The sequence below is a fragment of the Chiloscyllium plagiosum genome, chromosome 18 (assembly GCF_004010195.1).
Source record: "Chiloscyllium plagiosum isolate BGI_BamShark_2017 chromosome 18, ASM401019v2, whole genome shotgun sequence".
NCBI lineage: Eukaryota > Metazoa > Chordata > Chondrichthyes > Orectolobiformes > Hemiscylliidae > Chiloscyllium > Chiloscyllium plagiosum.
Genome location: NC_057727.1, coordinates 1,722,526 through 1,748,698, shown reverse-complemented (window position 1 = coordinate 1,748,698; position 26,173 = coordinate 1,722,526). Strand labels below are relative to the sequence as shown.

The window sequence follows — 26,173 nt, the reverse complement described above, 5'->3', positions numbered from 1 at the left end:
TTGCTCCTCTAGTTCAGGTGCTACCCGTCCTTCATGTACAAGTCCCACCTTCCCCAGAAAGCATCCCAATGGTCTAGGTATCTGAAGCCCTCCCTCCTGCACCAGCCTCACAGCTATGTGTTCAGCTGCACTCACTGACTGTTCCTCACCTCACTATCTCGTGGTGCCGGTAGCAAACCTGAGATCACTACTCTACTCATCCTGCTCTTCAGCTTCCAACCTAACTCTCTGTAGTCACTTTTCAGATCCTCAATCCCTTTCCTGGCTATATCATTGGTGCCAATATGTACCACGATTTCTGGCCGCTCACCCACCCCTTCATAATCCTGTAAACCTGATCGGTGATATCCCGGACCCTGGCACCAGGAGGCAACATACCTTCCGGGAGTCCCGTTCCTGACCACACAATCTCCTGTCAATCCATCTAACTAATGAGACCCCTACCACTAGCCCTTTTCTATTTTCCCTCCCTTCCCTTCTGAGCCACAGTGCCAGAGACCTGACAACTATGGCTTTCCCCTGGTAGGCTGTCCCCACCAGCAATATCCAAATTGCTATACTTATTGCTGAGGGGAACAGCCACAGGAGATCCCTGCTGTATCTGTTGCTTCCCATTCCTCCCCCTGACAGTAACCCAGCTGTTCTTATCCTGTGTCTGGGGAGTGACCACCTCCCTGTACATCCTCTCAATTTCTCCATCAGCCTCCCGGATGATCCGTAGTTCATCCAGCTCCAGTTCCCTAACTCAGTTTTCAAGGAGCTGGAGTTGGGTGCACTTAGAGAGATTAGATTAGTTTAGATTATTTACAGTGTGGAAACAGGCCCTTCGGCCCAACAAGTCCACACCGACCCGCCGAAGCGCAACCCACCCAGACCCAATCCCCTTCACCTAACACTACGGGCAATTTAGCATGGCCAATTCACCTAACCTGCACATTTTTGGACTGTGGGAGGAAACCGGAGCACCCAGAGGAAACCCACGCAGACACGGGGAGAATATGCAAACTCCACACAGTCAGTCGCCTGAGGTGGGAATTGAACCCAGGTCTCTGGCGCTGTGAGGCAACAGTGCTAACTACTGTGTCGCCGTGCTGCCCACTTCCTGCAGATGTGGTTGGCAGAGACATGTGTTTTTTCTCTCACCTGCCACATTCTGCAGAAGGAACATGCAACTACCCTGTCAGCCATACCGGGCTAATCTGAAAGCCCACACTGGGCTAAACAAGGAAGAGAAGAAAAAAAAGAGAAAATCTACTGAGTTTACGGACTCTCATAAGGTTAGAGGAGGTGGGTGGGAGGGCGGCCCTACGGTGTAGGGTCTCTGGTTTAGATCTCGCCCAATTAACAACTTCCCCGCAGCCTTCATTTCTCTCTGCCCTCTCTCCTCGCTGCTCTGTTCAAAATGGAGGCCCGACTCTCGAGGTGGGTCCCTTTTTTAAGTGTGAAAACCTCCATTTTGAACGGGGCTGGTGCGGAGAGAGGGCGGAGAGAAATGAGGGCTGCTGGATAAGTCAGTTTTCCCCACTTAAAAAAATTACTGTGAACAGTTTTGGTCCCCATATCTAAAAAAAATATAACGGCTTTAAAGGCAGTCCAGAGAAAGTTCACTAGGCTGTTCCTGTGTATGCAGGGACTGGGGAAGTACAGTAGGTTTGGGTGGTTATAATGAGGTCAGTCCGGTGGACCTCATAGAGTACGAGTTCCCTGATTGGGGCTGTTAACCTGGTCCAATCAGGGGCTGTGGCTGACAGATAAGAACAGAAGTGTCAGAGGTTCTGTTCACTCTAAGAGCTGGCTCTGACGGAGCTGGATCAGTGTCAAGTACTGTGCATGCATATGTGAAGGGTGAATGGTGATGGGATACCAGCCTCTCTGGAGTTATTCCAGTAGTTTAATGGCTATGTTCCACTACTTCCATTTGACCTGCAACAGCCATGTGCTAGGACATCTGATCTTTTAATGCACCCTGACATCTCCTCCTCTTTCCCTTGATGAACAGATGATGACAGCCAGGATTTTGAACCTGAAAAGCCTCTGGCAAAATCTAAACATCGTGGAAGGGGCGTAGCAAAGGCAGGTGTCAGCCTGACCCCTCAAGGTAAGAGCACCAGAGGAAAGAAACTGCCGAAAGCCAGGGAGAGAAAAAGATGCTCTTCAGTCAAAGAAGGCGGCAGCAAAGAGATACAGCAGGCTGTACCCGCCTCTGGCAGGTAAGCCTTTCTGAGAGTGGGCAGACTTGACGGGTCAAATGGTGGCCTCCTGTGCCATAACACTACGTGAATAGAACTGTAGCAGTTATAATTCTGGGAGGCATTGGTGAATAACTGTGCCAGACCTCTCTGAGACTCGGTGTGTGGAGCATGAGCTCCCTGTTCTGTTTCAGTAAGATAGAGGAGCACTTTCAACTCAATGCTTTCAATATCTCTTACGGAGCAGATTGAACTAATAGTGGGATGAAGAACTGCAAAGAATGTTGACCTAAGTAATTCATCGGTGTTGAAATGTCTCTAAATTCGGGGTTTAAATCAATTGAATTTCTATCTTCCAGGCAATTCATTCATTGCTTTGTTTAAGATTTCTCGCAACTGCAGTTCTTTTTTTTTATGTAAGTCATTTATTGCATGGAGGGAAATCATCTAAAATAAAATCAGTGATAGTCCAGTATTCTATCTACAGCATTGGCTTTCCCTCACTTATTATATGAGAGCTTAAGTTTCAAACAATGAGGCTTATTTTAACAGCACCACTATCAGCCCAGAGTGAAACATTTAGCAGATGCAGGTGACAGAACCTGTCACTTTCTCTCTCTCTCTCTCTCAATCTCCTGGAGCTAATTGTATTTATTCTCCAAAATTCCCTCAGGTTGATGGAACCAGCAAAGCAGCAGAAAGAAAGTAGTTCCCAGGAAGGAGACAGTACAGAGGACAGTGAAGATGAGTGGGAGGAAGTGGAAGGTAACAAATGGTATCACAGACTAATACGATGTAATTTTACCTGACCCGCCAAATAAATCTCTCGGCGTTCAACATGGTTTCAATTTGCAGTACATTTGTTAACCTGTCCCGAAGTGTAACTTCTAGGTGAAGTGATTAGAGGGAGCTTTACTCCATATCTAACCTTGTGCTGCCCCTGTCCAGGGTGTGTTTGAGGAGGGCAACATAAAGGAGGCTTTACTTTTAGTTTGGAAGAGTAGAGGAAGCTTTGCATGCAGTTTCAAAGAAAAACGTGTCTTGGGAGCTTTATACTGGATCTAAACCCATCCTAGGAGTGTTTGATGATGACAGTATAGAGGAGATTTATTCTGTATCTAAACTTCATGCTGTCCTTTTCCTGGTGTGTTTGATGGGGGAGGTGTTGAGAAAGCTTTCCTTTCTGTTTGAGAGTACGGGGAGTTTTGCTCTGTATCTAACTCTATGTTCTTCCAGTCCTGGGAGTGTTTAATGAGTACAGTGCAGAGGGAGCTTTACTCTGTATGTAACCACATGCAGCATTGAGAGTGTTTCATGGATATAGTGTCAAGGGAGATGACCTGTCTGTTTAAAAGAGCAGAGGGAGCTTTAGTCTGTGTCTAACCCTGTGATGTATCTGTCCTGTGAGTGTTTGATGCTGCCACTGTCCTACTTTCTGTCAGTGAGGGGTAATATGGTTTTACAGTCATGTTCATTTAGGTGAACATTGCTTGAAGTTCTTGAGTCATTAACTGATGTTGAATGACTGCCCAGTGATATGAAGTATCTCAGAATTTAATCATCCTTTTCTTTCCCACCTCCGACAGAGCTCCAGACCTCTATGCCAGAAGAACCATCTGCTTCTCCCTTTCCTGAACCCACCGTCCCTGCAAAACCACTCGAGATTGAAATCGAAAGTCCAGCACATGCCAAGAAGAGGGAGAGCAGGTCTGTGACCAATCATCACTTTTTCAAATTTACTGCTGTCATTATCAGAATTTAGCCTGTCAGCTGCTTTTTCACCTTGTGGGGTAGCACTCTCTCTGAGTCAGAACATCTTGAGCTGAAGTCGCGCCCTGTAAACACACCAGACAGAAATCTGGCTCTCCCTGTTGTACATGAGAAGATAACTGAATCCACTCATTTATGTGAAAGTTTTATTTCTGTTAACTGCATTCTATAAATATACATCACACTGACTACTAGCTCCCCTTATTTATACAATCAATTCACACCCAGTTTAAAAAAAACTGTTACCTAATATATCTGTCATCTGTTTCCCTCATTCCATTAGGTCTTGGGCATCTTTTTAGATTATATCAGACAATGACAGCCTCCACTGCCCACTGCAGGGGCCGGTATTGATAAAATACAGCACTGTCAGCTGTTGTATTTCAGCAGGGGGAGTCCAGAACAAGGGCTACAATGTTCAAATTAACTCAGGTTTTTCAGGAGTGATGTCAGGTAGGACTTCACACAAAAGAGAGTGGAAATAAGACCAGAAGCAATAGGAACTGAAACATGCCATTCAGCCCCTCAACTGCTCCACCATCATGGGTGATCCCACATTCCTCCTGTACACCTTCAAAACTCATGACACTTCCATCTAGAAGGACAAAGGCTGTGTTCTCCATTACTTTTAATCGTTCCCCTTCAAGCCACTCCCCACCATGACTTGGAAATATATCGCCATTTCTTCAGTGTCTCTGGGTCAAAATCCAGAAACTAAGGGCATTATGGGTATACCAACTGCATTTGGACTGCAGCAGTTCAAGAAGGCAGCTCACCCCACCTTCTCAAGGGGCAACTAGGGATAGGTAATAAATGCTGGGCCAGCATTTAAGTGCAATGTTCCCTGGGCTGGAGAGATTGGACAGATTAGGGTTGTTTTCCTTAGAGTAAAGAAGGCTGAGGGTGTCATGTTTGAGATGGGAACAAAATTATATGGGGCATAGACAGAGTGGACAGGAAGGAATTTTTACCTCTGATGGAGTGATCAATGACTGTCAGGGCATAGATTTAAGGTAAGGGCCAGGATGTTTAGTGGGGATGTTGGAAAAACCTTTTTTACCCAGAGGCTAGTAGAAATGTGGAACTCACTGCCTGGAAAGCTGGATGGCTGAAATCCTCATCACATTTAAGATTTATTTAGGTGTGCACTTGCATTACCAAGACAGACAGGCCTTTGGGCCCAGTTAGGTGGTTGTTTTTGACTGGCATGGACATGATGGGCCAAAGGGTCTTTTTCTGTGCTGTAGATCTCTATGACTCTGGGCCATTACTCCAACTGTTTTGCTGAGACATGACAAGGCAGGGCACACACTAAACAGAGAAAATGCAGACTTCTGCACAGAACAGCCCATTCAATACATGCACCTGCTTCAACCCTTAATGATTTTAACTGTTTCTCTGATCAACAAGGCTCTGTGTTCACACTGCACAACCACGTGTTCAGTGAGATGTTTAACTCCATCCTCCTATCTCAACACCACCAACCAACCCCATCTCTCCAAAAAAAAAACACCGGTCTGCCCAGTAGGGAGGCTGTAAATGAAACAAGGGCCATTAGTTTGAAGAGCAAGGGACCAACCTTTATCCCTTCACCAATATCACTAAAGTGTTACTTCATTATGCTGAGCTGGAACAAAGGAGGAGTTGAGACATGGGGCAGATCAGCCATGATCTTGGTGAATACCAGGACAGGCTTGAAGGGCTGAATGGCCTACTCCAGTTTCTATTTCTTATATTCTTATTACCTGGTCGTTATCACAATGGAGTTTGTGGGAGCTTGCTGTGTGCAGATTGGCTGCTGTGTTGCTTATATATTACAACATGATGGCTGCCACTTGGGAGAGTGTCACTTTCAGTGGAGCAAACCTCTGGCTGTGAAAGGTGCTATAGAAATGCAAGAGCGAGCTTTCTGTGATTTTACCTATATAGGTGAATCAAACTTCCAACCTTGTTTTGTCCTGTAATGCTAAAAGTCCGCTGTTTCATTCTGTACAGAGAGAAGAGAGAGCTTCAGTTTGAGGATTACCTACGTCGGATGATAAACCGTTTTACTCGGAACCTCCGCATTGACATTCACAAGGTGTGTGCATGAACCTAGGATATGGTGCTTTACATTTGGAACTTTAACAATGAACTTTTGGGATTTGCAAAGTGACTTGATCTGTAAATATTTGGCTCACTCAGAGGAACTAACCTTAACCTTTGGCCTGCGTTCTTTCAACTGAACACCACCCCCTGCAAGTTCCCCTCCAAGCCCTAACTTTGAAATAAATCATCGTTCCTTCACTGTCACTGGATCAAACTTCTGGAACTCCCTCCCTAAGGGCATTGGGGGTGTACCTATGGCACCTAGGCTGCAGTGGTTCAAGAAGGCAGCTCACTACCTCCTTCTCAAAAGCAACTAGGGATGGACAATAAATGCTGGCCCAGCCAGTGATGCCCACATCTCATGAGTGAATTAAAAACAAATTTTAAAAACTATGGAAAGTGGGTATTGCTGGCTGGCCATAATTTATTGTCAGATCAAGGAATTGTCATTGGAATAACAGAGAGCCCAAGTGCAGAGTGACTGTTTCCAATGGCAGGAGGATCTGTAACCAGATAGGCACAGATCGAAGAGAATTCTCAAAACAGCTGGAGTGTACATGAGGAAATATTTACTTATGCAGTGAGTTGTAGTGTGTGCTGTGGCAAGATAGTGGAAGCAGATTCAACAATAATTTTCAAAAGACAATTGGATAAGGCCTTAATGGGGAGGGTAATCTTACTCTGCGATGGGGAATTGGGACTAACCTGCTATCTATACCAATACCCAGAATATGTTAGCTTGTGATGAACAATGAACCAAAGCATATTGGGGTTTGCAGGAAGTAGAGTTGAGGCCACAATGAGATCAGTCATGAATCTGTTAAATGATGCTGTACGCTCAAGGGATCGTATAGCATACTCTCACCATTCCTACTTTGTCTGTTCATACAGTGTCCTCAGCCCATTGTGCATTTCTGCTGTATCATTATATAATCTTCTGGAAGGATTGAACAAGTTGGGGCTCTTTTCTCTTGAAAAGAGAATATTGACAATGATGATTGGAATTCCTTTACTTAGAGATGTACAGCATGGAAACAGACCCTTCAGTCCAAGTCGTCCTCTGACTTCACCCCAGATGGGACAATCCATGGCTGAGGATGCCAGTGCTTTATCCATTACTGAGAGGGTCTGATAGAGTAAATACAGAGACAATCTTTCCACTTGTGAGGAGACCAGAATCAGGGGCCATAAATGTTATTTAGTCAGTAATGAACTGGAAATTCAGGAGCACCCTCTTCACCTGGAGAGTGGGGAGAATGTGGACCTCACTCCCAGAGGAAGCGGGTGGACAGGATAGTGTTGAAACATTTAAGAGGAAGCTGGATAAATACACCAGGGAGAAAGGAATATGGTGATAGGGCTGGAGGAGCACTGAAAGACTGGATGAGACAAATAGCTTTTTTTTTAACTATAATCGTTATGTTGTGCCTATTCTTGCACTGGCAGTCTTTAATATTTTACTGAGTACTGAGAGAAAATCAGGGCACCACACCTTAGGAAGGATATACTCACCTTGGAGGGAATACAATGTAGGTTTACAGGAATGATACCTGAACTTCAGGGGTTAAGTTATCAGGAGAGATTATACAAATTAGGCCTGTTTTCTCTAGAATTTTGAAGGTTAAGAAATGATCTGATCAAAGTTTTCAGGATATTAACAGTAAAAGGCAGGGTAGACAAAGATAAAGATAAACCATTTCCATTGGTTTGGGATTCTGGAACTAGAGGGCACAGTCTGAGAATTAGGGCCAGACCGTTCGAGAGAGATGCTACAAAGAACTCTCCTCCACAAGTAGCAGTGGATGCTGAATCAGTTTTTACATCTGAGAGAGATTTTCTTTTTGTTAAGCGAAGGTATTAATGGAAATGGGCCAAAGCAGTTGTCTGGAGTTAGGCCACAGATCAACCATGATTCCCATTGACTGGTGGATCAGGCTTGAAGGGCTGAATGGCTTAGCTCCTGTTCTTTGTTCCTATTGTTGTCCCATTTCCATATCGCCATATCAGTCAAAGCAAACACTCCAAGACTTAATATGGCGCTACCTTCTTTACCTTTATTCCAAGCCATGTCGAGAGAGCAATCGCCCATGTACACAAATACATGAGTTCTCGGTCTTCTGTCGAACAGCAGATTCTTAAGGAATAATATAGTCACTTACAGAGAGTAGCATCCAAACAAGGCAATGTCTATATTGATTGGATGACCATTACAATCAGCAAGCATCAACAGTAAAGATTAAGTCATTTGGCATTACACAATGGATTTCTTTACCTCGTTAAACCACTACCCTTGCCTCCAGCATCTCGCTGTTTACTGCAAGTTCTTATCTGGTCAAAGTCATGCTAGTTGAGCCTTTGTCAAGCAACCCTAAACTTAACTCTTTCCCTACCTGCTCATCCCTTTATGAATTTTCTCACTATGTTTTGATTGTTATTCTTTCTGCAGGTGCACCTTCTGTGTCTGTTGGCTAACGGTATGTTCCGGAATAGGATGTGCAATGAACCAGAGCTTCAGGCCTTGGCGCTGTCCCTGGTACCTGCCACACTTGCCAAGGTGCCAGGTGGCCGTGTAGAAATTCCATACATCTCTAAACTGCTCAACTGGTAAGTCAATGAGAGTGGCCTTCCTGTCACCTCCCAAGTTAACCAAAGGCTTGCGTTTAAAGTTAAAAGGAGAAGAGCAAAGGAGTGAGGTGAAGGGATTGATTGGTGATACTCAAAACCTGGATCGGAATTTCCCAGACATCACAGAGAATTGTGGACCTGGCAGAACGCAGTGAGATAGGGAGCAACAAGGCTCATGAGGGATTTGTAAATGGATTTAAGAATTTTAATATTTAAGGGATTTTTACTCAATGCATGACTGGTTATACTGAGGTTTGGTGTGATGAACGTTTTTACTAATAAGCATTTTAACACACCTGGTTCCTGTCAAATCCATTTCTCCTGTTAGTGAATATCCCTCCTCCCACTGTGATATTGAACCAATGGAAACTCAGGACACTCCTTAAAAACTTGTTGAGATTAGGAAAAAATTGACAAAGGAGATGGGTGGGCATTGTGGATATGGTTCGACAGTTGGATTAATGGAGTTGCAAATATAGATTGACCATGTTCGAATTAAATAGAGGTAGGAGCTTAAGGGGCTGAATGGCCTCCTCTGTTCCTTCTGCCTATAAAGCATGTAAGATAACACTTTTCACTGTACCTCGGTACATGTGACAGTAATAAATCAAATTGAATATAAACCTTCCTGTGGCTATGTGGGTCTCCAAGGGCTCTCTAAGCAGCACTGTGCAGCTTAGAGGGAACATTGCTCCTTCTCTTTCATGAATAGAAACAAATTGGACTCTGTGAGGTGTTCGGTCTGAGATGGGAGAACAAGGGTTTCACTTTAGCTTCGTTCCTCTGGTGTCGTTGCTCAGTATCTATGGTCTCTCTTCTCTTCCATTTGCAGGTTTGTGTCATCGTTTGAGATTGACACTTCTCTCCCCAACGATGAGGTGGACTGTCTGTCTGCGGTGCTGAAGAGGAGATTCGGCAGCCGTTCCACAAGGAGCGAGCAGGAAATGGTTCATGTGTGTATTTTCTGTGACTGGCAATGGTGAATCTCTGATCTCCCTGGACTATGCACTTCAACAGGGTCCAAAATGAATTGGACTCACTGGCTCTTTGACCCGTTCCTGCCCCTTAACCTTCTCCTCCTCCTCCATCAGCCTACCCAGTATTCTAGGCCTCATAATTAATGGCATAGAGGACAAGAGCAGGGAGATTATGCTGAACTTATTTAAGGATAATGATGGTGTAGTGGTGATATCACTAGATTAATAATGCTAAGGCTGAGTAAAAATGTTAAACCCCATCAGAGGAGTTTAATGGCTAAAAAAGCTGAACACGTCTTGGGGGGGTGGGGCAGTTAGGAATCAACCACTTTGCTGTGGGTCTGGAGTTAGCTCTGACTGGGTATAGACTGCAGCGTTCCTTCCTGAAAGGATATTAGTGAAGCAGATGGATTTTTAATTGACGGTGGTTACGTGATCACCATTAGGCTAGATTTTTACTTCCAGATTTTATTTTAAATTAAATTCAAATTTTCACCATGTGTCATGGTTGGATTTGAACCCGTGTCCCCAGAATATTACCTTGGGACTGTGGATTACTCGTCCAGTGGTGTTACCACTATGTCACAGCCTCCCCTAATAAATCAATAACATGCAAAATTGAAAGCAAGTCTCAACAATGATGCCGGTAGTGATTGGAACGAGGGCCAGATGGATCTTATTTACTGAGATCCTTGATTGGGGTTGTTAACCTGAGCCAATCAGGGAACCCTGGCTGACAGATAAAACAGGAGAAAAATAAGCACTATTGCTGTTGGGTGGTAGTGTAGGGGATAAAAAAGAATGAAAAGGATGAAAAGAAAAAATAAATAAACAGAATTGTCAGAGAGTCTACTCATTCTAGGGACTGGCTCTGATCTGGCTGGTCAGAGTCCACGTACTGTGCACATGTTAATAAAGGGTGACTTGGTGACAGGATACTGGCCTCTGTTCAAATAATCCAGTGACCGATCATTGATTTTCATTAAACACACCTCATTGAATAGGAAATATGTCCATACCCAGCCTGGCCTATATGTGACTCCAGACCAATGTGGTTAAGAAGGTGGTTAGAGAAGGCAATCTATGTTGGCCTTCGTACTGAGAGAGTTTGAGTGCAGTTAAAAAGAGTGTCTTGCTGCAACAAAAACAGAAATTGATAGAGAAACTCAGCAGAAACATTTCTGAAGAAGGGTCACTGGACTTGAACTGTTGACTCTGCTTTCTTTCCGAAGATGCTGCTTGACCTGTAGACCTCTCCAATAATTTATGTTTTGTTCCATATTTCTAGCATCCGTAGTTCTTTGTTTTATGTCTTGCTGCAGTTATACAGGGCATTGGTGCGGCCACACCTGGGGTATTGTATACAGTTTTGGTCTCCTTATCTGAGGAATAATGTTGTTGCTGCAGAAGGAGGTCAGTGAAGGTTTACCAGGCTGGTCCCTGGGATGGCAGGACTGATATGAGGAGAAATTGATTCAGTTAGGATTGCATTCACTGGAGTTTAGAAGAATGAAGGGGGATCTCTTAGAAACCTATAAAATTCTAACAGGTTAGATGCAGGAAGGATGTTCTTCGTGTTTGAGGAGTCCAGAAACCGGGGTCATCGTTAAAGGATAAACCATCTCGGACTGAGATAAGGAGAAATTTCTTCACCCAGTGAGTGGTTAGCCTGAGGAATTCCCTACCACAGAAAGTAGTTGAGGCTAAAACATTACGTATTTTCAGGGAGTTAGATAAAGCTCTCCTGGCTAAAGGGTTCAGGGTGATGTGAGAGGGCAGGATTGGGGTATTGAGCTCAATGATCAGCCATCATCATATTGAACATAGAACAGTACAGCACAGTACAGGCCTTTCGGATCTCAGTGTTGTGCCGGCCTTTGATCCAACTTGAAGATCAGACTAACCTACAAACCCTTTGTTGTACTAATCTATGCCTCTCATCATCTTGTACACCTCTATCAAGTCACGTCTCATCCTCCTTCACTCCAATGAAAAAAGCCCTATCTCATTCAACATTCCTTCATAAGATATGCCCTCCAGTCCAGGAAGCATCCTGGTAATTCCCTTCTGCACTATCTCTAAAGCCTCCACATCTTTCCCATAATGAGGAGACCCGAACTGAACACAATATTCCAAGTATGGTCTAATCATGTCTCCATGGACCTGCAGCATAACCTCGTGGCTCTTAAATTCATTCCTCCTGCTAATGAAAGCCAACACACCATATGCCTGCTTAACAACCTCAATCTGGGTGGCAACTTTGAGGGATCTATGGACATGGACCCAAGATCCCTCTGTTCCTCCACACTGCTAAGAATCCTGACTTTAACCCTGAAATCTAATTTGACCTTCCAAAGTGAATCCCTTCACACTTTTCCAGGTTGAACTCCACCTGCCACTTCTCAGCCCAGCTCTGCATCCTGTCAATGTCTTGTTGCAATCTACAACAGCCCACCACACTACCCACAACTCCACCAACCTTCACGTCATCGGCAAACTTACTAACACACCCTTCCACTTCCTTATCCAAGTCATTAATAAAAATCACAATCAGCAGATGTCCCACAACCGATCCCTGTGGAACACTACGGGCGGCACGGTGGCACAGTGGTTAGCACTGCTGCCTCACAGCGCCAGAGACCCGGGTTCAATTCCCGCCTCAGGCGACTGACTGTGTGGAGTTTGCACGTTCTCCCCGGGGTATGGGTGGGTTGCGCTTCGGCGGGGCGGTGTGGACTTGTTGGGCCGAAGGGCCTGTTTCCAGACTGTAAGTAATCTAATCTAATCTAATCTAAACTACAGGTCACCGAGCTCCAGACTGAATACTTCCAACCTACCTAAAGTCTTCTATAGGTCAGCCAATTCTGTATCCAGACAGACAGGTTTCCCTGTATTCCATGCCTCCTCTTTCTGAATAAGCACACCATGGGGAACTTTATTAAATGTCTTGCTAAAATCCATGTGTACCACATCCAGTGCTCTACCTTCATCAACATGTTTTACCACATCCTCAAAGAATTCAGTAAGATGTGTGAGGTATGACCTGCCCCTCACAAAGCCATGCTATCTCTAATCAAACTACATGGTTTTCCAAGTAATCATAAAGCCTGTCTCTCAGAGTCCGCTCCAATACTTTGCCCACCTTGACGTAAGTCTGGGTAAAAATAATGACTACAGATGCTGGAAAGCAGATTCTGGATTAGAATGGTGCTGGAAAAGCACAGCAGTTCAGGCAGCATCTGAGGAGCAGGAAAATCGACGTTTCAGGCAAAAGCCCTTCATCAGGAATGACTGGCTGGTCTGTAATTACCAGGATTATCCCATTCCCTTTCTTGAACAAGGGTTTAATGTTTGCCAACCTCCAATCATCTGGCAGTACTCTCTTCCATCACTTCCTGTAGTAACCTAGGATATATCCTGCCTGGGAGAAAGTGAGGACTGCAGATGCTGGAGAACAGAGCTTAAAAATGTGTTGCTGGAAAAGCACAGCAAGTCAGGCAGCATCAAAGGAGTAGGAGAATCGATGTTTCGGGAAGAAGGGCTTATGCCCGAAACGTTGATTGTCCTACTCCTTTGATGCTGCCTGACCTGCTGCTCTATATTCCGCTTGGCCCAGGGGATTTATCTATCCTTATGTTTTTCAAAATTTTCAGCACCGTCTCCTTCCTAACATCAACCTGTCCTAGCTTGTCAGCCTGTTTCACACTGTCCTCAGAAATGTCAAGATCCCTCTCAGTAGTGAATACTGAAGCATTAAGGACCTCCTCTACCTCCTCCAACTCCAGGCGCAAGTTCCCTCCACTATCCCAGGTCGACCCTACCCTCACTCAGGCCATCCTCCTGTTCCTCACATAAGAGTAGAATGCCTTGGGGTTTTCCTTAATCCTACCCACTAAAGCTTTTTCTTCTTCCCTTCTAGCTCTCCTAAATCCATTCTTCAGTTCCGTCCTAGCTACCTTGTAACCCTCTAAAGCCATTGAATGGCAGAGCACGCTCTCAATGGCTGAAATGGCCTACTCCTGCTCCTATAGAACATAGAAGAATACAGCGCAGTACAGGCCCTTTGGCCCTCGATGTTGCGCCGATCAAAGCCCACCTAACCTACACTAGCCCACTATCCTCCATATGCCTATCCAATGCCCACTTAAATGCCCATAAAGAGGGAGCGTCCACCACTGCTACTGGCAGGGGCATTCCATGAACTCACGACTTGCTGAGTAAAGAATCTACCCCTAACATCTGTCCTATACCTACCCCCCCTTAATTTAAAGCTATGCCCCCTTGTAATAGCTGACTCCATACGTGGAAAAAGGTTCTCACGGTCAACCCTATCTAAACCCCTAATCATTTTGTACACCTCTATCAAGTCACCCCTAAACCTTCTTTTCTCCAATGAAAACAACCCCAAGTGCCTCAGCCTTTCCTCATACGATCTTCCTACCATACCAGGCAACATCCTGGTAAACCTCATAGGTTTAAGATATTAGGAGAAAAGTATAGAGGGGATGTCAGAGGAAGGTTCTTTACACAGAAAGTTGTGAATGCATGGAATGCGTTGCCAGAGATCCCTCTGCTCATCCACACTACAAGTATCCGACCATTAGCCCAGTACCCCGTCTTTTTGTTACTCTTACCAAAGTGAATCACCTCACACTTACCTACATTGAACTCCATTTGCCACCTTTCTGCCCAGTACTGCAGCTTATCTATATCACGCTGTAACCTGCTACATCCTTCCTCACTGTCAACAACTCGTCCGACTTTCGTGTCATCCGCAAACTATCTTCCATGTTTCCTAACTGTCCTCTGAAGTGGCCATTTGGCCCAGTCACACTGTACCATCCCACTACAGAAAGATGCAGCAGTTCAAGAAAATGGTTCAACACCAATGTCTTGAAGGCAATTAGGGACAGGCAAAAAAAACATCGGTCCTGCCAGTGATGCTCACACTCCAAGGGAAAAAAAAGTGTTTTAAAATATCAACTTTGTGGCTGAAGCATCTATTAACTGCAACCATAGAAACACTGAACCAAAGTAGCCAATCAGACCCCAGGGAAAATTCAGTCCTTTATTCCAACTACCTTTCTCCTGTCTCCCTCCATCCTCTCCTTATTTCACTCTTTTCCTTTCTTTCCCTCCCTCTTTGTCTGCCTTTCTCCATCTCTTCTTTCTTCCTCTCTCTTCTTTTCAGCTCTCACTATTTTTCTCTTGCTCTCTTCCTCACACACAGTTTCCCGATCTCATTCCCTGTAGTGTTTTTTCTCTCTCTCCCTCTTTCTTTTGTCCTTTCACACATTTTCTCTCTCGCCACCTTCTTTCTCTCCCATTTTTCACCTCTCAACCTTCCGCACCTCGTTTTATTTCCTCCATCGCCATGCTGGAGAAAACATGCCCTTAAACTGGAAAGGATGCAAAAAAAGTATTCACAAGGATGCTATTGAGAATGGAGAGTTAGACTTATAAGGAGAGGCTGGAACTTTTTTCCCTGGAGTGTAGGAGGCTGAAGGGTAACCTTAGAAGTTCATAAAATTGTGAGAGGCACAGATAGGGTAAATAGCTAAGATCGTTTCCCCAGGGTAGGTGAGTCCAAAACTAGAGGGTATGGATTTAAGGTTAGAGGGGAAAGATTTGAAATGGACCTGAGGGATGACTTTTTCTTTCAGAGGGTGGTGTGTGTATGGAATGAGCTGCCAGAGGAAGTGGCAGAGACGGGCACAATTATCACATCTAAAAGACATTTGGGACAAGTACACAAATAGGAAAAGTGTAGAGGTTTATGGGCCAAATGCAAGCAAATGGGACTAATTGAGTTAAGGAAACCTGATTGATATGGATATGTTGAGTCAAAGGACCTGTTTCTGTGACTCTCAGTGACTCTTTCAGTCATTTATTTTTGTCTGTTGCTCCTCTTTTGTTCCAAGGCCATGTGCTCTCCTTCAGTGCTCTGTGCTCTCTCTCTCTCTCTATACTTCTGTTTTTGCTATGCCCCTAACTTCACCTGGTTGTTACATTCCTCCATTTCTAGCCCTGGAAATCTCTCTCTCAGCAGGAACACTAATATGTAAATTCCATTTTGCACTGAGATACTGGAGGGACGTAATTTCGTGAGCAATCTTAAACATTGAAAGGAATTGAATTGTTTGGCCTTCTCTGATATTTACGTGCTGTTGTATTTCTCAATTGTTGTAATCTCAGTTAACAATCTGATTTTGTTTTAACAGTTGTTTCTGATCATCCTTCGGACTCTGGCCATGGCATCACGGCTTGTGATTTCATTTCAACCTGTTCCATTTAAAGAAAATTTGAAAGCGGTAAGAAATCAATCTGATTATGATCACTTCATTTTTTCCTCGGCCTCTCAGGAACTGGAGGAGATTGTTCGGTGCAATCATTGGATGATCTGCATCTTAAAACTATCCACCTGCCTTGACTCCACAAACTCTCAAATTTCTGCTCAACAAAAATCTAGCAACCTCCGTTTCGAAATTTCATAGAGTCAAAGTCCTACAGCACGGACACAGGCCCTTTGGCCCAAACTGGTCCATGCCGACAAATGTCCATCCACACTAACCCCATTTCCCTGCACTTGGCCCATATCCTTGTAAACTTTTCCTATCAATGTATGTGTCCAAATGTCTTTTAAATGTTGTTAACATAATCACCTCAACCACTTCTGTTGACAGTTCATTCCATGTCCATGCTACCCTCTGTGTTTAAAAGAAAGGTTGCTCCTCAGGTTCCCTTTTATTCTTTCCCCTCCAACCTTAAATTGATGCCCTCTAGTGTTCGATTCCCCAACCCTGGGAAAAAGACTGAGTGCATTCATCCTATCCACGCCTCTCATGATATTACACACCTCTATAAGGACCCCCTCAGTCTCCTATGCTCTAAAGAAAAAAGTCCTTGCTTGTCCAACCCCTTCCTGTAACTCAAATCCTTGAGCCCTGGCAACATCCTTGTAAATTTCTCCTGCCCTCTTTCCAGTTTAATAACATCCTTCCCATAGCGAGGTGACCAAAACTGAACACAGTCTTCCAAGTGTGGCCTCACCAATGTCCTGTGCAACTGTAAGGTAACTTCCCAACTTCTATACTCAGTGCCCTGACTGATGAAGGCCAGTGTCCCAAATGCCTTCTTCACTGCCCTGTCTACCTGTGAGTCCACTTTCAGAGAACCATGCACCTGAATTCTAAGGTCCCTCTGTTCCACTACACTCCTTAAGACCCTACCATTCCCCATGAAACTCCTATCTTGATTTGAATTTCCAAAATGCAAGACCCTGCACTTAGATATATTAAACTCCATTTGCCATTTCTCAGCCCACTTCCCTAGCTGAACTCTAATTGAGCCTCACGTTCAAAGTGATTTGGGCAGGACAGTTGCAGATTTCCTCTTTGCTCTGTCTACAGAGGTGCTTCTTGATGCCCAGTTACTCTTTGCCAACTCTGTCACCACTTTGAATGCTGTGATAGGGTCAGTGGGCTAATCCACTGTGGAAGCTGTCACAGCGTGACTGACTCCACCTCCTCTCCTTGGCCCTTACTGATGCTATCCACAGTCGTGTGGCGAGACTAGAACTTCAAAGAATCAAACACTGATTGTAATCTTCCATGAGGCTGATCAAAGCTTTGGACCTAATGGGATGCATTCTGGGATATTAAAGGGAGTAGCTCCAGAGACAGTGGATGTACTGGAAGTAATCTTGCAGGAATTCTTAGATTCTGGAAAAGTGCCAAAGGATTGGAAACTTGCCAATGTAACACCTTCATTCAGAAAAGGAGGTTGACAAAAAGAAACAAGTGCTGTAGACCAGTTAGCTTAACATCTGTTAATGAGAAAATGTCAGAGGTTAAGCATTTAGAGGTAATAAGCAGAGTCGTCAAGGGGAAATCATAGCTGACAAATTTATTGGAACTCTTTGAAGGGGTAGCAAGCAGGATAGATTAAGTGGAAGCAGTGGTTTCATATACTTGGATTTTCAGAAGGGGTTTGATAGGGTACCACATATTAGGCTTAAAGAGCTCCTGGTGTTGGAGATAGTATATTTGCATAGATAGAAGATCGGCTAACTAATAGAAGACAGAATATTGGGGTATAGGGGAATTCAGAATGAATTACAAAATCCCTACAGTGTAGAAACAGGCCATTCAGCCCAACAAGTCCACACCAGCCCTCTGGAGAGTATCCCATCCAGACCCATTTCCCTGTAACCCTACATTTCCCATGGCTAATGCACCTAACCTGTACATCCATGATCCCTATGGGAAATTTAGCATAGCAATCCACCTAACCTGCACATCTTTAGATTGTGGGGAGAAACCGGAGCACTAGGAGGAAACTCACGCAGACACGGGGAGAATGTATAAACTCCACACAGGCAGCTGCCCGATGGTAGAATTGAACCTGGGTCCCCGGCGCTGTGAGGCAGCAGTGCTAACCACTAAGCCACCATGCTGCCCATAATGGCAAGCTGTAACTAGTGGAGTACCACAGGAATTAGTAATTGGGGGCCCACAATAATTTATCATGTGTATTAATGACTGAGATGAGGAAAGTGAATGTACTATCATCAAATTTACAGATGACACAAAAATAAGGACAAAGGCAAATGGTGAAGATGACACTAGGAGCCTGTTGAGGTATATAAACAGGTGAAGTGAGTGGGCAAGAACTTGAAGACATGGAATATAATGTGGGGAAATATGAGGTTATGCATTTTGACGGGAAGAATAGAAGGGCTGAATATTATTTAAATAGAAAAAAATCACAGAAAGATGTCGAACAGAGAGATTTGAATCCTCACAATTTTAAAAAATTCATTCCTTCGATGAGGCTGTCACTATCTATGCAGCATGTATTGCCCATCCCTAATTGCCCAGAGGGCAGTTAAGAGTCAACCACATTGCTGTGGGTCTGGAGTCACATGTAGGCCAGACCAGGTAAGGATGGTAGTTTCCTTCCCTAAAGGACATTGGTGACCCAGATGGGTTTTTCCAACAATCAATTCACAGTCATCATAAGACTCTTAATTCCAGATTTTACTTTTGTTTGTTGAATCCAAATTCCACCTAGGCCAGACCAGGTAAGGATGGTAGTTTCCTTCCCTAAAGGACATTGGTGACCCAGATGGGGTTTTTCCAACAATCAATTCACAGTCATCATAAGACTCTTAATTCCAGATTTTACTTTTGTTTGTTGAATCCAAATTCCACCATCTGCCGTGGTGGGATTCGAGCCCAGGTCCACAGAAGATTAATTTGGTCTCTGAATTTAACAGTCAAGTGATAATACCACTTGGCCATTGCCTCCCCTGGATCACAAAAAGCCAGCATCCAGGTTCAGCAGGTAATCAGGAAGGCAAATAGAATGCTAGCCTTTATTTCAATGGGAAAGGAGTATAAAAGTAGAGAGGATTTGCTAAAAGTGTATAAGGCACTCGTCAAAGCATAGCTGGGATACTGCGAACAGTTTTATCTCTGATCTAAAGTAAGACCTACTGGCATTGGAGGCAGTCTAGAGAAGATTCAGTTGGCTTATTTTCCCTGATGGAATGGTATGGAAGGATCTTCCTATGATGAGAGTTGAGTCGGTTTAGAAGAATGAGAGGTGATCTTATTGAAATATATGAGATCCTTAGAGGGCTTGACAGGGGAAATGCAGAAAAGTTGTTTATCCTTATGGGAGAGTCTAGGACCAGAGGCCATCATTTCAAAATAAGGGTTGCCAATTTAAGACTGAAACGAAGAGGAATTTCTTCTCTGAGGTTAGTAAATCTGTGGAATTCTTCACCACAGAGGGCTGTTGAGGCTCGGTTGTTAAGTATATTCAAGGCTGAGATAGATTTTTTTTAATCATAACAGAATCAAGGGTTGTGTGGAAAAAGACAGGAATGTGAAGTTGAGGGTTATCGGGTCAGCTGTGATCTCACTGAATGGCCTGTATCTGCTCTTCTATCTTATGGTCTTAAAGTCCTATAACTCCGAACCTGACAGCATTGTGGTGTGCTGCTGCCAAATGGACCACTGTAGTTCAAGGAAGTAGCTCATCACCATCCCCCAACTACAGGGTAATTGTGAATGGACAATAAATGCAGGTCAAGCCCAGTGACGTCCACGTTTTATCAATGAATTTTTTAAGAAGTTCCCTTTACTTTCTGTTTGCTGAACTTCGCCATGCATGTGCACATAATTATGTGCAGACTCTTTGCTTCCTGAGCATCCCATTCCCAATTGCTGTATAGCTCCATACATGAAGCTTAGAGGGAATGCTAGGAACAGCCTAGAGTTGTGGACCACCGTTCCAAAGCTGTACACCTCCACAGCCTTTACACCACAATGCAACTCCCTTCGTGCCTCTGCTCAGCTGTCCTCCATCACCAAAACCAATTGTCCCAGAGAAAATATGAGCAGAGTCTAAGGTTTGCAGTTGTTCCAGCCACATTCTGGCAATGTTAAGACTTGAGCTTGCCAGCTTTGAGTTGTGAAATGTGCAACTGAACTTGGTCTCGACTCTAAAATCTTTTGTCTGTTCTACTTAGAAGAACGTGAGGGGCAGCAAATCTAAAGATAATTCCCAGAAAATTGGTCACTCGGTCCCAGACACTAAACAAGAGTCTGTGCCTGAGAAAGGAGCAAACAGAGGAGTCGTAGTTAAACTGGAGAGGGAGCAAGATGGTGCAGTGAAGCTGTCGACTGAACGAGAAGGCAAGTCTCGGCCAGCATCGAAAAGGAGCCCTGCAGAACGTGCAAACAGGAGGGGAAATGCTAGAAGGAGAACTAAAACTGACAAAACTCTTGACAGAGGTTCTGCTGAATCTGGATTTGAGGATGAGGAGTGCCCACTATCTAAAACATCTGTCTCTCCAAGGCCAAAGAATGAGCGCAGGAGGAGAGTAGCCTCAAAAGTATGTTACAAGGAAGAGGACACTGAAGGCGATGATGAGAGCGATTCTGATTTTGAGGTTGGCAATGGTTCTGATTCTAACAGTTATTCCGATGGAGATAAGAGGGGCAAGAGAATCTCTTCACAAATGAAGTCTCCCCAAGGCAAGCAAGCAGTAGAGTCTTCAATCTTTAGGACTCCCAAGTGTGAGGACAGTGAGGAAGATGATTTTGAGAACACTCCAGGGAAAACCAAACCCAGTAAGAGAAGGTCTTCAAACTCCAACAAAGCCAAAGCCAACAGCAGAGGTGGAAGAATGATTAGGGAGGTGTCCCTGAATTCAAAAGACTCCAATCAATGGATTGAGGTCTATGCAGAGATAGAGAAGAAGTGGGTAGCAGTTGACTGTGTACGCAACACTGTGAACCAGCCGGAACTCTGCGCTAAATATGCTTCCAAACCATTCTCCTACATCATCAGCTTTGACAATGAGAATTGTGTGAGAGACGTCACCCAGAGATACGATGGGGCTTGGATGACCATGACGAGGAAACACCGTGTTGACCCTGCCTGGTGGGACCAGACTTTGGTAGTCTACAGAAACAATCATACAGAGCGTGAGAGAGATGAAGACCAGGAGGTAGGTGGCATTTACTTTGGAGCCAGATAGACTGAGAGGCAACCCTCAGGTGCATTGTCATTCCCATTCTCTCTGCTGATGGTGATGAGGCAGAGTTCCCACGGCTAACATTTGCTGGCTATCTCCTCATTCCAATGTTGATATTATTGTTAGCACTTAACAAAAATGATTATTCCAGAACAGCTTGGACTCGCTGATATGAGACACTTCGGAAAATTAAAAAATGTAAATTAATAAATTTAATCGAAGTCCCCAATTTTCTTATCTGGACTCTGGTTAATGAAAACAGATACTTTAACAATAAACTATTTATTATAAAGCAATCATTTTAACCTCAGGCAAACAAAACATATACAGAGGAACCTTGATTATCTGAACGATGTAGGCGGGGAGTATTTCGTTCGGATAACGTAATTTAGCCAGCATCCGGACCTTGCAGTCTTGCTGGACAATCCAAAATTCAGATAAACGAATGCTGGATAATTGAGGTTCCACTGTAACTCTAGTAACTGAAACTTTGATCCTCTTCTTTAATTCATACATATACAGACACAATCAAACAACAAACATGGATGTTTTTGATGAAGGAAAAATTACTGAAGAAACACATTCAATATCATCAATCCACAGGATTTAATGAGGCATCCTTGTATTCACCCAAGTCCATCTGGACGTCGAAATTCCTATTGTCTCTTGTAAATGATTTCTTGTAAATTCTCAACTACCGACATGGTTCAGTTGGCTCACTAACTAATCAGTCTGTTAGTCACTGGTTAAAGACAACTGGTAAGAGAGAATAGCAGCCATCTTCCAGACTTTGGTTGCTTCACTGCAGAGAGAGTGAAACCCTTTCTGTGTTGCAGACCTCTCACTCTCTCACTCTCACTCTCTCTCTCACACTCTCTCTCTCTCACACTCTCTCTCTCTCACACTCTCTCTCGCACTCTCGCACTCTCGCACTCTCGCACTCTCTCACACTCTATCCCAACTACCCCCCGCCCAAATCAAGAAACTGCAGGATCCTCCGTGTAGAATCTGACTGTGCCCCAGCATATTGAGAAGGCACCCTTGCAGAATGGCTCCACGTTCAGAGGAAGCAGCGGTCTGACAATGTCGTTTCTCGGTTGCAGGAAATAACTTCCATGTAATTTTGCTTTGCCCTGTGATGCTTCTTTTCCTACAACATGGATTGCTTCACGTGTGACTCATTGGTGATACTCCAAGTCCGTAAGACATAGGGGCAGAAGCAGCCACTCGGCCCATCCCGTCGTTCCCCCATTCAGTGACATCATGACTGATCTGATCATCCTCAAATCTGCCTCTCCCCCATAATCCTCAATCCCTTCCTGATTAAAAATCTGCCTGTCTCAGCCTTGAATATACTGGCAGCCCTCTGCAGTAAAGATTCCCTCCCCTCTGAGGGAAGAAATTCCCCATCTCTGTCTTAAATGCACAACCCCTTACTCTGAGATGATGCACTCTGATCCTAGACTCTCCCACACAGGGAAACAACCTCTCCACATCTCCCCTGTCTAATCCCCTAACAATCTTACATGTGTCAATAAAGTCACCTCTCATTCTTCTAAATTCCAATGAGTACAGACCCAATCGATTCTCTCTCTCTCCTAAGTCAGTTCCTCCATTACTTTAATCAGAAGAAAGTGAGAACTGCAGATGCTGGAGATCAGAGTCGCAACTGTGTTGTTGGGAAAGCACAGCAGGTCAGGCAGCATCGAGGAGCAGGAGAATCGACATTTCAGGCAAAAGCCCTTCATACCTTTTAATCAGCCTAGTGAACCTTCCCTGGACTGCCTCTGATACCAGTTTATATATCCTCTGGTAAGGGGCCCAGAAGTGTTCACAGTATTCCAGCTGTGATCTGACTAGTGCCTTGTAGTTTTAGCAAAATCTCCCTCCTTTTATACTCCATTCCTGCACTGTACCAGAGGGATTGTGCCTGTGGCTGTGCTTTGTACTGCAGTTACATTAGCAGCTGCATCACCTTTGTGGTTGAGTTGTTGGGTTCCTCAGAGCCTGTTGAGATGTGTATAGATACAGCACTGTGGCTTTGCAGGTAGTTTCCATTTCTAAAATGGGTGTAGAACAGCTGCTGTAAGTCAAATGGCTGAACCCTGAGCAGGGGATGTACTGAATGTGTGTCAAACCCAGCTGCCAGAGTTTCTGAAGAAGAACTGCAGTCTCAGATTAATGAACTGAATACCCTCCTGTCTTGTATTAATCTATGAAGATATCAACTAAATGCTTTCTTGACCTCACTAGATTGGGTTTACAACATCGGTAGCTGGAATGAGTGGGTTATTTTATGTGGAACAGTTGGACTGACTGGGTTTTTTCCATTGGAATTTAGCAGAATAAAGGGTAACTTGATTGAAATATGTAAGGGCAACACAGTAGCTCAGTGGTTAGCACCGCTGCCTCAGTGCCAGGGACCCAGTTCGATTCCACCCTCAGGTGAGTGTCTGTGTGGAGTTTGCACATTCTCCCTGTGTCTGTGTGGGTTTCCTCTGAATGCTGTGGTTTCCTCCCACAGTCTGAAGATATGCAGGTTTGGCTGGATTGGCCATGCTAAATTGCCCATAGTGTCCAGGAATGTGCAGACTAGGTAAATGTGGAGTTATGAGTTGAAACTGGATGGTAGGCGCTCTCAAGGGTTGGTGCATACTCGATCGGCCAAATGCTCTCTTTCTGCATGGAAGGGATTTTATGATTATGATCTTGAATGATCTTCACAGTACGGATGGTGGAATGGATGGATCCTTTTGTGGGTCAAGCCAGAACTAGAGGGCTCTGCTTTAAAATGAGGGCTCACCATTTCGGGATGAGATAAGGTGAGTCTTATTTCTCTCTCAGGGTTATGTGCGACTTCGAAACTCTGCTTTACAAAGGCAGTGGTGATGGGGTCATTGAATATTTTTAAGCGCAAGGTGAATAGATTCTTGGCAGGTCGGGGGTCAAAGGTTATTGAGGATAGATGGGAAAGTGGAGTTCGAAACACAAACAGATCAGCTGTGGCTGGGAAAATGAGCTCAAGGAGCCGAATACATAATATCATCTCCTGTTTCATATGTTGTATGTATCCAGCAGGGAGCCTGTACTGCAATTTCCGAGGAAATCATCTCTCAATCATACCTACTCCTTAGGAACTGCTCAATAATACAGCATCACATTTTGGATTAGTGGTGCTGGAAGAGCACAGCAGTTCAGGCAGCCCCCTCCACATCCAGGAAATCCCTAGACCCAGTGAAAATGAAGTTATTGATCTATCATGGCAATCAATATTTCCGTTTGTGATGGAATCCTCCCCAATTGCCTGGATGGGGGCAGCTCCAGCAACACTCAAGAAGCTTGACACTACCCAGGACAAAGCTGTCACTTGATTGGCACCACATCCACAAACATCCCTTCCCTCCCCCACCGACACTCAATACAATCTGCTGCTACTATCTACAAGATGCACTGCAGAAATTCACCAAAGATCCTCAGACAGCACCTTCCAAACCCACAACCACTTCCATCTAGAAGGACAAGGGCAGCAGATGCATGGGAACACCACTCTCTGCAAGTTCCCCTCCAAACCACTCCCCATCCTGACTCAGAAATATATCGCCGTTCCTTCAGTGTCCCTGGGTCAGAATCCTGGAATTCCCTCCCTAAGGGCATCGTGGGTCTACCCACAGCACATGGACTGCAGCGTGTCAAGGAGGCAGCTCACCCCCACCTTCTCAAGGGGCAACTACAGACGGGCAATAAATGCTGGTCCAGCCTGTGATGCCCACGTGCTAGAACAAATAAAACAAGTCTACAAGGAGTGATGTGGTGACAGAAACCCCCAGTGGGGGAGAGATTTGTCCAAAATCACCTGTTCCTCCCAAGCACACTTTACTCTCCACAAATGTCTCAAATTTTTCAGATCCTAGTCTCTGAAAGCAGCCTCTTGAATTTTCACATGAATGAATCAATGCTTGCACTTCCCAAGAGAATCTGGTTGTTCAGTCATTGACATGTCCTTTCCCTGGATTTTTGTTGAGAATTTATCCACCCCACAGGTGTTCCTTCACTAGAAACAGTTTACTGATTGTCACAGACCAGGGATAAACGCAGAAAATGCTGCAAATCTTCCTTGGCAGGGACAGCAACCGTGGAGAGAAACTAAGCTGATGCCTCAGGTCCCGACCTTTCAGCACCAGTTGTATTTGACATTCTGATCACAGACTGAGAATTCAATTTAGACATTCTCCTTTTTCATATTTCTGAAACTTTGGGGGGCTAAGTTTAGAAGACAGTCAAAAAGAAAGTAAAATGGGAAATAAGGAGAAACCTCTTTACCTAGAGAGTAATGAGAATGTGGCATACACTTCCACAGCGTGTGGTTAACATTAATGCCAATACATTCATTGATATGTATTGATATAGATCGAGACATGTATTGGTGTATACAACAAAGGGAAGCTGGACAAACACATGAGGAGGAGAGGAACAGAAGATTATGGCGATAGTCTTCTATGATATAAGATAGAAGGGGGTCATGTGCAGATGGACTAGCTGGGCTATATGACTGGTTTTATGCTTTGATATATTGTAGTCTTTCCTTTGATGTATTTCACAGATGCAAGCTAAGATGCTCAGTCAACCGTTGCCCACGTCTGTAGCCGAATATAAAAACCACCCTCTCTATGTCCTAAAAAGACATCTGCTGAAATATGAGACCCTGTATCCTCCGACAGCAGCTATCCTCGGCTACTGCAGGACAGAGGCAGTGTACTCAAGGTAAAGGTGCTCGCCACCCCAGCTCAGCTGACAATCTTATTGAAAAAACATAACCAGCATTTGTTCTCGTTGTCTCTCCTGACAGTTTATATTGAATGATTACATTGGTAAGCTATTCAGCTGTGTGGGCCTCACAGCGCTCTCTCTTTCTCTTTCTTCCCTCTCTCTTTCTCTCTCTCTCTTTCTCTCTCTCTCTTTCTCTCTCTCTCTTTCTC

At 44.4% G+C, this 26,173-nt stretch overlaps 1 protein-coding gene across 3 annotated transcripts in view; it reads left to right on the top strand.

The window, feature by feature from the left end:
• xpc (xeroderma pigmentosum, complementation group C) overlaps positions 1-26,173 on the top strand; it is a 47,641-nt gene that overhangs the window by 7,283 nt on the left and 14,185 nt on the right. The window contains exons 2-10 of one of the 3 annotated variants that reach the window (XM_043707558.1): positions 2,000-2,210; positions 2,863-2,954; positions 3,776-3,896; positions 5,955-6,039; positions 8,494-8,651; positions 9,505-9,625; positions 15,871-15,960; positions 20,187-21,170; positions 25,798-25,958. In XM_043707558.1, coding sequence (XP_043563493.1) covers positions 2,000-2,210; positions 2,863-2,954; positions 3,776-3,896; positions 5,955-6,039; positions 8,494-8,651; positions 9,505-9,625; positions 15,871-15,960; positions 20,187-21,170; positions 25,798-25,958 — 2,023 coding nt within the window. Of the gene's footprint in view, positions 1-1,999; positions 2,211-2,862; positions 2,955-3,775; positions 3,897-5,954; positions 6,040-8,493; positions 8,652-9,504; positions 9,626-15,870; positions 15,961-20,186; positions 21,171-25,797; positions 25,959-26,173 lie in introns of those variants that run through there. The other 2 variants (XM_043707559.1, XM_043707560.1) reach the window with 2 other exon arrangements.